This window comes from Cuculus canorus, chromosome 3 (assembly GCF_017976375.1).
Source record: "Cuculus canorus isolate bCucCan1 chromosome 3, bCucCan1.pri, whole genome shotgun sequence".
Taxonomy (NCBI): Eukaryota; Metazoa; Chordata; class Aves; order Cuculiformes; family Cuculidae; genus Cuculus; species Cuculus canorus.
In genome coordinates, this window is record NC_071403.1 from 77618694 (window position 1) to 77633761 (window position 15068).

The 15068-nt window shown below is 36.2% G+C and overlaps 1 protein-coding gene across 14 annotated transcripts in view; it reads right to left on the minus strand.

The window, feature by feature from the left end:
• The window catches only part of CCDC88A (coiled-coil domain containing 88A), an 81973-nt gene that overhangs the window by 38407 nt on the left and 28498 nt on the right, over positions 1 to 15068 (minus strand). For all 14 annotated transcript variants that reach the window (XM_009558587.2, XM_054062065.1, XM_054062064.1 and 11 more), the window contains 7 exons: positions 11165 to 11223; positions 10315 to 10398; positions 9622 to 9762; positions 8363 to 8532; positions 4447 to 4528; positions 3603 to 3761; positions 859 to 1005 (listed from right to left, as the gene is read on the minus strand). In XM_009558587.2, the coding sequence (XP_009556882.1) occupies positions 859 to 1005; positions 3603 to 3761; positions 4447 to 4528; positions 8363 to 8532; positions 9622 to 9762; positions 10315 to 10398; positions 11165 to 11223 (842 nt within the window). The remainder of the gene's footprint in view (positions 1 to 858; positions 1006 to 3602; positions 3762 to 4446; positions 4529 to 8362; positions 8533 to 9621; positions 9763 to 10314; positions 10399 to 11164; positions 11224 to 15068) is intronic.

Below are 15068 nucleotides of genomic sequence, written 5' to 3' on the forward strand. Positions count from 1 at the left end.
CGACTCAACCACCTTCCTGGGCAGCCTGTTCCAGTGCCCAATGACTCTTTCTGTGAAGAATTTTTTTCTGATATCCAGCCTGAACCTCCCCTGGCGGAGCTTCCGGCCATTCCCCCTTGTCCTGTCCTCAGTCATTTGGGAGAAGAAGCCAGCTCCCTCCTCTCCATAACCTCCTTTCAGGTAGTTGTAGAGAGTAATAAGGTCTCCCCTCAGCCTCCTCTTCTCCAGCCTAAACAACCCCAGCTCTCTCAGCTGCTCCTCATAAGACTTGTTCTCCAGCCCCTTCACCAGCTTCGTTGCTCTTCTCTGGACATGCTCCAGAGCCTCAACATCCTTCTTGTGGTGAGGGGCCCAGAACTGAACACAGTATTTGAGGTGCGGTCTCACCAGTGCCGAGTACAGAGGGAGAATAACCTCCGTAGACCTGCTGGTCACACCGTTTCTGATACAAGCCAAGATGCCATTGGCCTTCTTGGCCCCCTGGGCACACTGCTGGCTCATGTTCAGTCGGCTGTCAACTATTACCCCCAGGTCCTTCTCTGTACAGCTCTCCAGCCACTCCTCCCCCAGTCTGTAGCACTGCATAGGGTTGTTGTGCCCCAAGTGCAGGACCCGGCATTTGGCCTTGTTGAACCTCATGCCTTTGGCCTCAGCCCAGTGGTCCAGCCTGTTCAGATCCCTTTGCAGAGCCTCCCTACCCTCCAGCAGATCCACACTTCCTCCCAGCTTAGAGTCATCCGCAAACTTGCTGAGGGTGCACTCAATGCCTTCATCCAGGTCATTGATAAAGACACTGAACAGGGCTGGACCCAGTACCGAGCACAACAGCTGTCTTTGTCGTCCTTCATTTACACTTACCATCTCCATATCATGTAACTTAGCTTTTAATTGTAGATTCTCTTTTTCTAACTCATGTAATTTATCAGAACGGGCTCGGGTCCCCTCCAATTGATCTTCCAACATTGTCTTTGTTTCTAGCAACACTTGATTGTCTTCCTTTAACTCCTGCAAGAATTAAGCAACAAAAAAAATCTCACAACAGAAGTACCTCCTTATTTGTATAAACTTCGATACACATCATAACTAGTCTTAGAAACATTGCTCTATTAAAACACTCATTTGGAAGCTGTAACAAGCTTTTTATAAAAACAAATTTACAGCAATTTCACATAACTAACTTACGAGAAGAAAATTTTACGTAACTTAAGAGAAATTAAAGAGTCCCTAATCCATTAAGAATAAATAAGGTGTTCATAATTACAACAAAACCATAAATATCTCTGATATAAGGTGTGATCTGGAAAGATGTATTGCACGTATGTGGGCTATAGGAAAAGGCTGAGCTCAAATAAAAATTACAGGTGGCAGGCCACAAAACCAAAAAGAAATACTGCACACTCCATGTAACTGAACTGTAGAGATTATTGCTACATGACTGTGTAGATGGAAAGGCTTACATGTGTTGAGAAGTTAGCTAGTTAATACAAGGGAAAGGCAAAAAGCCACCTCTGAGCAGGATTTTCAAGAGTAGATGCTGCTGGAGGCTGGGAGAGCACATTAGGAACATATCACAAAGTGCCTGCTGCCTGCTCTTTTACTCTCCTCTAAGCATCTACTACTGGCCACTGTCAAAGACTGGAGATGGATGTAGATGCTCCTCTCAATCCATAATTTACCTTATTATCAGACTGAACTCTCTAATCTTTGGGTTGCAGGAAATGGAGAACAAAACTTAAGAGAATAATTTTTTACAAGCCGTTGGGCAAACTTACTTTAGCCCAAATTCAGGACATGATGCTGAAAATGCAACCACATTCTTAAAATATAACCAGTCATATTCAAAGGTCCTAAACAGCTTTCATTTTTGTACATAGAGTATTTTTTTAATGGCATCTGATGAAAATAATAATACACAAAAACATGTAATTGGCAATTTTACTCATGATATAAAGACAAAACCTTTCAAACTTCAGTATGCAGTCAGCTGCAAAATCTGAAAAAAGATCAGTGAATGTAACATATAAATATTTACCCTTCATACCCCTCCCTACACAAATATTAGGTTAACTTATAATTATTATCATGAAGCAAAACCAAGTAATTAACATCTGTCTCTATTCAAGCATGCTTGAAAAATCACATAGCTTACAACCTATGAAACGTGGAAACAAATTTTAGGTTTTCTACTACTTTAAGTATTCTGTGAAAATGGAACTTCCACCGTTTTCCAATCCTGTACACTGACCTCTTCTCATCAGTTTTTTTAACAACATGCTTTCAGCTCCTCTTACAACAGTGGTAGATACAGTTTATAAAGTCATTCATTTTCAAATGCTCACAGGCAAAGTCTTCCTCACACACAGGCAGCTGATGATAATGCTTACCATTCACAGCAACCAATTTCCCAACAGACCCATGTGTGCTGATATTTTACCTGATATATAGGTAACACCTAACAACTCTGAGGAAATTCGATGATACAATCACAAGATTAGACCTATATCACTGTGCTCAAGCTATGCAGCAATATCTTGTATGTCAAACATTGAGAAAACATATAGTGTTGGAAAGCAGTTACCAGCCTTTGTTTTTAAGCATGTGATGGCAACTTTGTAGCCTCCTCAAGAATGGGTGTTTCAGTTACAGCTGTTAAGGTCTTTATTCAGTGTATCTCGACGAAGTTTCTTCAAATTTCATCAAATTTCACATTACATGGTAAGATAAAAAAATTAATCCCACAAGCAAGGCTAAAAACTAGTCGTCTTTAAAAAAAAAGTCTTGGGAATTAGCATTTTTTTTTTTTCATCTCAGCAATATCTAAAGCCCTTTTAACAAAGTTTTAATCTGCACCATGCACCTTATCTTTCAGTACAGCCTTTTGTTAACGTTTTTACACTGTGGTCCTCTTGGAAGAACAATTCACCTCATTTCCAATTAAAAAGCTAATAACCTCCGTGTCAGCTGACAGGCTTTATTTCTGGCTAATGCCATTATGAGAAGTTTTGGCTGAAGGATCTACAATGGAATATTAAAATGATTTGGGTTTTGCCTTGCAGTTTCTCCCCTTTAATCAACGGTAGCTTTTATTAACAGTAGCTTTTTCATGCTCCGATATATGGTGCATACATTCAGTAAAAGGCTTTAACTTTTATACATTCCAAGTATAAATATCCTTTCCAGAGGATGCTATGTCGTGGCTCATTAGTATCACGACATTTTTCAGATGTGCTAACTAGAATATAGGGGATATTGTAGCATGGCTGAGCAGCAGTTCCATGGGAAGAAAATCTGGAGGTTACCACAGATCGCAACATCGAATGGTTGCTTAGGAGTTGCTATATTAAAAGGTGTAGAGAAAAGTCATCTTTCCACTGTTTTCAAAACTGGCAGAACTATAATTAGTGTATAAGAATCTGTTTTGGGGACTCAATTTGAAGAAAACTCTGAATTCAGAGAGAACCCAGAGAAACTATCATATATCCTAGAGCAAGAAGCTGTAACACTGTTTTAACATCCCAATGTTTAAGCCATCAAAACAACTTTGAAAAAGCCACATCAAACAAGAAATGATGGTTATTCAGTACTTTTTTTCCTTACTATACCTCCACTCTAGCTTTGTAGAATTCAATATCATGCAGCCTCTCTTTATACCGGCTGACTTCACTTTCAAGCTTGTCGACTCGAATTGCCTTCTCACGAAGAGCATCTAATTCATCTCTATACACTCTGGCAGAACGAGCATCTGAGAGTAAATTCATGTTCTAGAAAATAAGAAAATACAGGAATTGCAGGCAAGAATGTTGGACAGTACACGCGGAAGGATAACAGAGCTGCTCCATTATTTAAATGAGAAGTAATGTAGAGGGATATCATAAATTCATTCTGAGAAAGGTAAAGATGAAAATATATTTTAGATGCTCAGCCCAGAGGACGTATTTCCAGGAAAACCACGCTGGCCTTTTTCAAGGAGAGGTGTGTACATATTTGCACATTTCAGAACAGTGCTTTTCTTCTACAGATAATATTCTCAAATGACCCCAAATAATTTTATATACTTGTAAAAATAAAGGAATCCGATGTTTTCCCTTATTTTCAACACATAGATTCAAAGTATAAAGAAAACCAGGCAAAATTTGATGGCATTGTGTTTGAGAAATATACAGCACATGTACACTCACAGCATATATTGGTGGTAAATTTCATGCATGTAGAACCAAAACAGTTAGAGGGGAAATACTAACCTAATTCAGAATATTTTTCAAGCACACTAGACCAAATAAAGGTATAAATGACACAAGATCACATTCAAAGTGCAAAATGAAAAAATTTGGATGAAACCTACTTCCCAACACACAAAAAGGAGGGGTGGAGGTTTTGTTCTGGTGGTGGAAACTTTTTTTTTGCACTCTTTTTAAAAATAAAATAATAGATTTACAAACCCCATACCTCTTGCTGAAATCTCTTGAGTTCAGCTTCCATCTGTTCAAGTTCCTGTTTACAGTCAAGCAACTGCTCAGTCTTTTCCTCTCTTAAAACAGAAAACACAAAACAGTTATGTCTGCAAAACCTGCTAATTATCATCTCATTTAAGAAAAAAATACTGAGATTTGTGAGATTTCTCTTATTTAATCCAGAATTTCATGGACATCAGTGCGTTAAACTTTGGTATGGCTATTATGCTTTCAATATTCTTTAGGTATTAGTCTATATCTAATCTTGTAAATTCACTCAGATTTTTTGTAGTCCTTTAATATGTTGTTTATCAAGATTTCCTATATAAACAGCAGAAATTCGAAGAGTGTAATAACGAATTTTTTTGGTAAAGAAAAAGAACAGGCAATATGCATGAACGTGTACTAGGAGATTCACATACAAAAGTAAACTTAGAATAATTTCAAAACATATATTCAAAAGGTCCAAATATTTTTCAGGAAAACCAGACAATGACTACCGATGCATCCTGCTACAAATCAGGTAAAAGCACTTTCATACTTTTGTAATTTTTCTTTTTCTTAGAGATGAATCAAGGTCTTCAGGTGCCTTTACTCATTACAAGAAGATACTTCTTAGTAGCCTTACTAATTTTATGAAATGTACAACTAATTTTAATTTTATGGGAGAAAAAAAAAGTATCTATTTTAGTCTATTCAGAAATTTGTAATAAGAACGGTCTGCCATAGAATACTATATTTCTTACATGACTCTTCCAGTTAACACGTAATTCTCAGCGCTCACAAAATCAGTTTGTTAAAAAATGAGTTTGTCAAACAATGACTAAATGCAGAGGCAATACCTAATGCTCTCAACGACACAGAACACCTATGTTCAAAATACAACTACACTTCAGAACAAATACAATTCACTGTTGAAAAAACCTGCCATATCTGAAACTGTATACCCCTAAGAGATGTATTGCATATTCAAACATGTTACCACATTATTTAGTATTTTGGAACACAAGTATGAAGCAAAACAGAAGTGGAAAAGGGGGGAACAAGAGAAGTTAATGGACTGAATGTATAATGCAATCTAGAAGTAATCATACTAACAAAAATATATTTGCTTTCAACAAAACTAGAACAGTGGTTTTTTAAAAATGAGCCAATCTCATATGATCTTCTTGCAATCATACATTGTTTCAGAAAGGTTGCTGACAGCCTACAGGTAAACAAGGGTTCATCCATGAGAACATCACTGTCCACAGCAAATACCAAAGCCTTCCCTCTCCCTAAGTGCTCAGAAACCATACAGAAATACAAATGTACTGTGTTGTGTTAGATTACTGTAAATTTTCCATTAAGTCATATTCCTATATTATTGTTCTACACAGAAAAACACATGACCTAATACAAAAAATTAACTGTACAGTTTCCAATTCTAGAGTTTCTATATTACAAGCCTCAAATTGCTGGTTTGCACACAACTGAAAAATAATCTTTACTGTCCTTGTGTATGAAATTATATTAGCTACACTGCACATTAAACAAGATACAAAGGTTCACTGCCAAAACCAAATTATAAATAAATTTTAAGCTGAATATTTTCAACTCTGGAATAAATCTAATTTTAAATTTATCAAATATATGCTGCATTTAATACCAAATGCTACAGACAGCAGTTAATTTATAAAAGCCTAGTATTTTAAATATACTGCTACTCATAAAGGAAATTTATTTACGAATTGAATTCAAATAGAGTGCAAAATGTGAATGTTCTGAGCCATCACTGTTGCCCTAATTGCATGCTTCAGCTACAGACTAGAGAGGATTGTACTAAATTATACAGAACATACCAGTGTTCACTGTTTAGGCTATCTATTAACTGTCAATCAAACTAATAACAGCAATTTTTTCACTAATTTTCTTGGTGCAGCTGTTTATAGAATATCCTGGGCGGGCTGATTTCAGTAGACACATAATAATACAGACATCAGAAAAAAAGAGCCATATCTTTTTGTCCTCTATTCTTAGTGAAGACCAAGATATAGTGGGGGAAGGGGATCCTCTGAGTAAATCAATCAGATCCTTAATCCAGCCAGCTAGAGATGATCTGATCAGCAAACTCTGATAAGAGCAGACCAGCAAGCTGATCTTTGTGACTTATGCTACCTTCAGCTGCTGATTTCATTTTACCTGTCTCCTCTCTCCACGAAATATGCTGGTTTAAAAGTCTTTATTTATGCTGTTTCTAAAGGACAAGTAAGTTACTGTATATATAGTATCTCTTCAGATTTAACATTTGTTTTTCAAGTTCAAACTGCACATACTTAGCTCTGCTAAAACAATGTTGCACACTGCTATAGGGAGAAAAAGATCCTCCATTTGCCCACTACTGCTCTTCTCTTTAAATAGCTCTTCACTACTGCTCAGATTTGTTCCTAGACTGTGAAGCAAAGTACCCACTGAAAGATAATGTTCTTTTCATAAAATAGAAAACATATAAAAGGCTTTCCTCAGAATATGAAAAACAAAGAAACAGAGATCTTTGTTAAAACAGGACTGATTTTCCACAATACTTGGATGAGGTGAAGGAGGGGAATGAACCTCTTAGCTAAGAGGTCAGCATCAGGGGGAGAAGAGAGCACTCCCATAACTGGATGAATGTAGCAAGTTTCAGACTGTTAAGAAACCATAATTGATCCAAGCTATGAAAAGTACTCATTTTACAAATCACATTATTCCTTAGCCATAAACAACCACCCTCTGCCATTAAACTCAAAGTCTGCTTCACTGCATCCAGGTTTGCAGCAAGTCAAGAGATTTAGCAGAGTTAGGTTTGCATCATTTTTATTTCTTTCGTTTATTTTTCTGTGTACAGTGGCATGGCAGAGAGAAACGTAACAGTATTGAAGGGCATGAGAAAAGAGGTGGTGTAAGGCAAGGAAACTTCTAACAGAAAAAAGAAGGGGGGGAAGACAGGCAATTATTCTAATGATAATTTTATTCCTATCTGCAACAACTTAAAATGTTTCACACACCGTGAATGAATTTTAGATGACGATTTCTTACTGTATTTCCACCAAGAAACAGGTAACTTAATCATATATAAAGAATCACTACAGCGCTAATTCCTTTTAAAAGAGACGTTTTTGCCACCAATCCTTGACTGGTCAGGACACAGCACGTACTTCCAGGCCCCATCTGTCTGTCCCATACACCTGTTCTTGAGTGTGTCATCCCATAACTGCCTCAATTGCAAAGCTATTATCTTAGAAACGTATATGAATACAGATACATCAGAACTACAGCCAGACATTCATTAGTGATAATGAACAATAGAGGAAGCAAAACCAACTTGTCTCTGAAACAACAATATGGACACAGTATGTAAAAGGCAAGGATGCTTTAGATTAGCTATGAGTGTTTCTAAAAGACAAAACAATACACACAGAGCAAAGAGCCCATTATTGTATTGTAACATACTCCACAGGTCGCTCATAGTCTTTCAGAAAGTTCACTGTACAAAAGATACAAAATTACACTCCAGTAGTTCACCTATTTCAGTATGTTTGTGGTTAAAATATCAAGTTCACTGTACAAAAGATACAAAATTACACTCCAGTAGTTCACCTATTTCAGTATGTTTGTGGTTAAAATATCAATAGAATTCATAATACAAATTAAGACTAACAGCGATGAAGAGTTGTATTTGTCGCACAGGTCTACAAGTATGCTTACATGCTAAAAATATGCTTCCCGGGGAGCAATAACAGCAAAAAAAAAATCCAAAAAGCATTTTAAAGTGTAATTTAAGATTTGAAAAAATGAGGACTTTGTCTACAGAATACTACTCTTGTGCATGATCAACAGGATTTTAAATCCCTACAACCCTCATCACACTTCTGCAACCTAGATATACTCACAGCTCTTGCCTAAGCCGCCTTATCTTTGCTTTGGCGTCTGCTAGCTCTACTGACAGGTGCTGTCGGCTTTCAGTGCGCTTCATGCCAGGAGATCCACAAGGTGATTGTGCTGCCGATGCATGAGGTAGAAAACGGAGACAGTCCCGTTCTTCTGAGAGTTCTATGATAGTCTAAGAAATTTAAAAAAATATATAGGAAAAAAAAGTATAGAATTGCATTCAGAGAGCCATTTATATGTCAGAAACTGATATAATCTACTGCTTTAATAAACTAAAGACTGAAATGAAGCAAGAATAATGGAAATGTTTTGTCACATAATAACTTAGAAGCCCTACATACCCTTCGCAAAATCACAGAATTACCTGAGTTGGAAGGTACCCACAGGGATCGCCGAGTCCAACTCCTGCCTCTGCACAAATTTAGACTTTTAAGTCCACAAAATTATCAGTACTTTGAATGGACTGGATAATGAAATGGCATGAAATCCTTGAACATGAAGATAAACACAGATCTCTAAATAAACTGGTATTTTTCAGCGAGCAGCAGCATCCTTGCCAACCTAATAAAGCATCATACCTATAGGAATATTCCTATTTCATCATATAAATAGTGTTATGCCAATATGAAGATCTCTTGTACTTCAAAGTTACTTTTCCTTTACATTGCAAAAGAGCATTACCACACATCCTCTTCCCTCACAGTTCAGTTTCTGTTCTACTCTTATCAAGGTTGTGAACTGGAAAGACAGTCGCTAACTGTCAAAGGAATATTTGGAATAACTGCAACGTTAACACATCTATATTCTACTAAAGGGCAAATCTGGGACTGCCAAGATGATTCATAACTTGCAATGTTTATTAAATAAATTTCTGTTTCTCAATTCTCACACAGAATGATGATTGTACCTCGCAATAAGCCTGCAAAAACTGCTGCTCTCTTAGCATGGATTCTGCTGCAGTTCACTCAAACCTGGATAACAGGATCAGCAGTCTACCAGGTATCTTTCAGTGACTGGCTTGCAAACTGATGGGTTACTGATTGCTGAAAACTTCAGCTGATATAGCTTTGGATTTTCTGTTTTCACCTACCAATGAATACTCTTTAAAGTTGTTTCAGACTCTGCTAACTACTTTTGGGCAGCAAGAAGTCCTTTCTTAAACAGAACATACGCTAAACTACTAGTTATAAAATTGGTAAGCTGTATAATTTTCAAAAAATTATTTCTTCTTTTTCTCTCAAGTAACAAACCACTTCCATACCTCTGAGTGCTCATCTCTTTCATCTATAAGCCTTTTTAAATGCACTGCCATATTTTTCAAGAGAGGTTCAACGTATTCTTGTGTCAATACAATGACGTCCACCCACTGCAGATCAAACACGTTTTCCTGATTATGAGTTACCTACATGGAATGAAATGCAAGAGAAAAAACATCCTATTTAAATTACAAGAGTAGAAAGAAAGCAAAAGAAAATAAAACTGAAACTGTATGAGTTAAATTCTCTACACAAGGTATGAAAAAAGGAAATAAATTAAACTGTACGTTACAGAACAGTTTCTTATCTACCTCACAGTAGCACCTTGTACTTCTGGCAAAATAAAAAGCAAAAGGTGACTATGCTATAATATACATTACGTATCACACACATAGGATTTGAATTACATTTTGTAAATAAATTTGCATAAGAAAATTTCATTTAGAGTAAACTCACTGTAGTTCAACAGAATTCTTGGGGCAGCATACCTCTTCCCTGGTACCGTTTTAACAATGTAATCCAAGAGCTTGATCAAGAAATCTTTTTGTGAATCAAGTTAAAAAATAAAGGCCTTTTTTTTGCTTACTAAAAACAACAGAGATGCAAATCAAGTATTTGATTTACTTTTGAACAAATGCAATTAATTTTCTTACAATATTCCACCTACAAAAATTAAAAGCACAAAAATAACACTATACCTCTTGAATATGGGCTGCAACAGCTGCTCTTGTGTCAAAATCCAGACCTTGGATTCTTTCTATAAATTCTTCTTTTTTCTGACACTAAAAAGAAAGATATCTATTTTATATTTATATATATATAAAATCACAAGTATTTTCATTCTTTCTTTGTACTTCTTAGAGGTAAAAGTTATTCATCTGAAGTTACAATGATCATATTGCTCAATTATTATACATTGATTCTGCTGACCAATAAACACTTGATTTATGTCATGCTACAGTAATTGTAACCAACTTTCAACACTGACAAAATGACAAAAAACAGCTACTGGAAGGGAGAAGGAAGAAGTTTCTTAAAATAGCTACTTATTAATATTTTATGATGGTGACTTCCACAGGTATTCTTCCAGTGTCCTCCTCTTGCACTCAAGTTGCTTATCTAAGTTGTTAAAAATATAACCACTCATCTATTTTTTCAGTTTAATTAGATGAAAAGTACAAGCTTTCCAAATAAGAACAGCAGTCCATCAAAAACATTTATTAAATATGTGAAACAGTTTAAACAAGATACATCAGTAAGATAATTCTTCAGTACTTTACCGTTTTCTTCTTTTCTTTCAGATGAAGTAGCAATATTACCATAAATAAACTGGTAGAGCTCCTACATATACTGTTTGCTATATTTATAGAATAAAACGTAAAAGGTATAAACTTGTAGCCATTTTAAATGTATGAATACGGAGATTTTCAAGGAATACAACAGTACCCCTAGGGGAAGGAAGGTTAAAGTTATATACTATCCCAGTAACAGTAAGAAAAGAGATTGGTAACACTTAAACCATTTCATAGAAACTTATATTAAACCTACCTGAACGGCACAACCAAGCAAAAGAAGGAGGAGCTTTTTTATTTCTTCAGTACCTGGCTCTAAGAAGAAAAGAAGAACAAAAGAATGGTAGGAGTACAGTGGTACGTTGAGTTTGTTCCCCTAACCTTCAGAAAACATCAGGCTTTCTCACTATTTTTATGTAATTTATGTTAACTTAGTTTAGAAAGCAAAAAGATGAAGAAAACCCCATCTTTCCAACTTTCAACTTAGTCCTCTTAATGGCCAACTTTCATCTTTAACAAATAGCTTAACATCCATAATATTTTCAAATGGACAAAACTTCATTTCAGCCCTTTGTACAGCAAAACTTGAGTGGCGTTTTCAAAAGCACTCTGGAGACCTACAATCAAATTTTCGACTGTAATCTCAGGTATCTCAAGATATTTACAAAGGTTCTTAAGATTATTTGCCACCCTTGAGCTCTAAGATGACAAGTTCATTTAAATTATTTCACAAAGCTATCTTAGGTATTCGTCTGCACATCTAAAAATCAAAATTTATATACAAACCTGACCTTACGCATCTTAATCTCCTAAAGAAGCTTAAAAAAATCTGTTTACATATTAATAAAGATGTCTCTTACTTCACACATTCAAAATGTCCTCATCCTGCTACTAAATATAAGCTGTATATAAATGCCACAAAGCAAACGCTTTAAGGATGGCAAAATAGCTTAGGAATTGTTGGAATTAAACTCTATATGGTCATATACCTTTTTGCTTTACTGAAACACAAAACACTGTCCACCGGGCTATCTAGAAATAAAAGGGTCCTAATAGCATCCTCTCTACAATACACTCTGGATTTCAGCCAATAGTTCATTTCATTATTAGCTAACCAGACAAAAGCTATGCTGTCAAACATAATAATGCTGGGTCTGGCTGGAAATCTGACCTTTATTCCGCAAAAGCGTACTCTGCAACACAGCTGGTATAACTACTACCAGCACCAAGATATTCACTCAGTTGAAATGTCTGGCATGCACTAAGGTATGCACAGTCCTTCAAACTGACCTAAATTACTGAAATCCCATTTTTTAAAGGACTCTGTTGGTAATCACAGATGACCTCCAGTGATCACAAGACAACTATAAGCATCTAAAAGAAAATTCAACCAAAACCTTCCTTACAAAATGGCACTCTGCAATCTTCTTCTACGTTGGGCAACTTAATCTATTTTGGACAAACATCCACATAAGAAAGATGTAACCATTCACTTACAAGCACCTGAAAAATTGTCCTTTGATTTGATCCTCTACATTATTTTTTAAGTGAAGCAAATGCAAAATCCTTCTCAAAAGGTTACAGCTATGAGACAGCCTTAATCAAAAGTGAAAATCAAAAAGAAATTGGGGGGGAAAAAACCTAAAAGAATACATAATTCTTAATGATTTTGACAAGATTCACTACAGAATCAAGCCTGCTGCCATAAAGCAGAGATCAAAGAGACACATTCTAAGCTTCCCCACCTTCCTCATGGCTTCAGGAGGTCTCTGTGTTATAATATTAAGTAGAGAGTCTCTTTTCAACATTGATTCAACCTTCTTCTTTTAGAGGGAGATACGTATAATCCAAATGAACACATGACATCTAAATTTTTCAAAAGAGGTCTGTCAAGTAGGTAAGATACAAAAAACATGAACTCAAATGAGAGATCTTTAATCATTTACCCAGACTTGGATCCCAAAGTCTGGAGCTGTGAAGTCAAAATTTTACATAGAAACCATCAATGAACGTGTCTCATCAGAAGCATGCTACTTCAGCTAAAGGGGAAATCCATCTGTCTTAATAAATAAAGGTTAACCAGAATATTGTAATAGAAGAAATCTATCCCAACATCATATGTCCTGCATTCATTTATTCCCATAAATACATTACACTATTTTTTTAAAGCTACCTCTAAACTTCTCTTTGGATGCTCATTTGCACACTTCTTAACTGGCTTTTAAAAAGCCTACTCGAATATTGCTCCCCTGTCTCTTCCTCACATTCCCTGAAGAAACATGGCAAAATATTGAACAACCTCAGCTTCCCATTGCTACCAATCTTGTATGTTTTTCTTCCTTTTTCTGCACCACCAATAACTGAAATAGATCATTCTCTTCTACACCTACCAACATGCTGCTTGAATTGTCCTTACCCTATCCTGCCCTTTAATCTCCCCTGCACTTGCTCTTAACCCTGTGTTTCATATCCTTTGTAGCCATCCATCCTTCCCTAGCTTGCTCCCTCAGAAGTATGAACTGGTTTTAATCTTCCCTCTTCCCTCCTTAAAGAACATTTGCCTCATCATTATCTCCTTTTCCTTTTTCTCTGTAATTTAACATTTACAATCAGAGCCTGTAGCTCTTCTCCTTCATTTTTCTCCTCAAATTGGCTTCCTGCCAATTAGCCTAACTGAAATATTTCTTGATGACCTTTCTTACCAAAGCCCAAATCCAGCATTCTATCTGCATTTTCCTTGATTACACAACTGCCTCGAAAAACTCAAACACGGTTTTTTTCCTGAATCTTAGCAAATCTTCTGCAATTTGTCATTTTCTAAATGCAAAGTAGTGCAAAGGGGAAAAACTGGGAGGCATTCCTGAAAAAAAAAAAAAAAATCACAGCTAGAGCCTAAGCTTCAGTGGACAAAATCCTAATCATTATCAGAGAATCAATGTTACTGTGGGGCTTCTCTTGATGCAGTTGGATTGACATAGCAAGCCTCTCAAAAGGTCATTGAGGTTTGATTTCGCTACACTTGCCCACCACATCAAGAAAGTTTAAAAATCCCTACAGGGATGAGGTCCTCTTGACGCTGACACATTAAAAGCAGTCTTAAATTTCAAAAGGGAAAAGTTCTGGATGGAACCCAAGAAAACAGGTCTATCTTCCGATTCAGATCAAACTCTGTGCTGAACTACAACAGGAATCTGAAACATTTTCAAGAGTATCATCTGTACATAAGAAGGGGGGAGTTTGTATGTGGGATATGCTACAGTAAAGTCCGTATTTTCTCACAAATCCAAATAACGTCCTTACAGGAGAGCAATGCATCCACCACTAGAGGCTCCAGTTACTGAACCTTAAAAGCTACACAGACTTAGCTGAGGTCCCACAACAGGAAGAATCTTTCTTATAAATGACTAAAACATAGTTTTTTATGTATACAACTGAATGCCACATTATCTTTGTGGGGTTTTGTAGTCCAGTTTTAATAAAATTTCATCTTATATCACACAATGTCATTAAGGCATATTTTGTCTCAGTATCTTAAAGAGAATAAAAAATGTCACCACAAAAACAATACAATGACCTGTTTTTCTTAATCTCTTTTTCCACTAAATCTGGTCTCCAGGCAAACCCACGGAGTCTTTTGAAAACCTTAAGTAAAAGTCTGGAATCAAAATATAAAAAGAACGATGGATTCTTTTCTTTTAGAAGAAGCCACATTCACATTTCTTGGTGCATATGAAAGATTACAACATCTGCACATATTAAAACTTAAAAGGCTGTGACCTCAAAAGCAAAAGCAGTAATATTCAAAAGCAGAAAGTAAAAACTAAAAAAATTAAATCAAGATACCTACATAAATGGGATATATGCAGATGGAAAATAGAAAGTATCAATGTTATGAACCCTGGAATTGAAAAGTGAGGTAACACAGATGGTTCTTCTAGCTCATGAGAAAAATCTTGCCTCACAGACACGGAAGCATGGCATATAAGACATCTTAAATAAATAAAAAAAGCCAGGGGAAGCTACACAGCCTGTTAGAGTAGTTCCTAACCTCTCTGCTGAAGTGCTAGAACATCAGAAGTAGAACACCTGGGACACATTAGACCCAAGTAAATAAATTCTGCCCAATCCATAGTGGCTCCAGGCAGGCCAGGTGTGTCTGC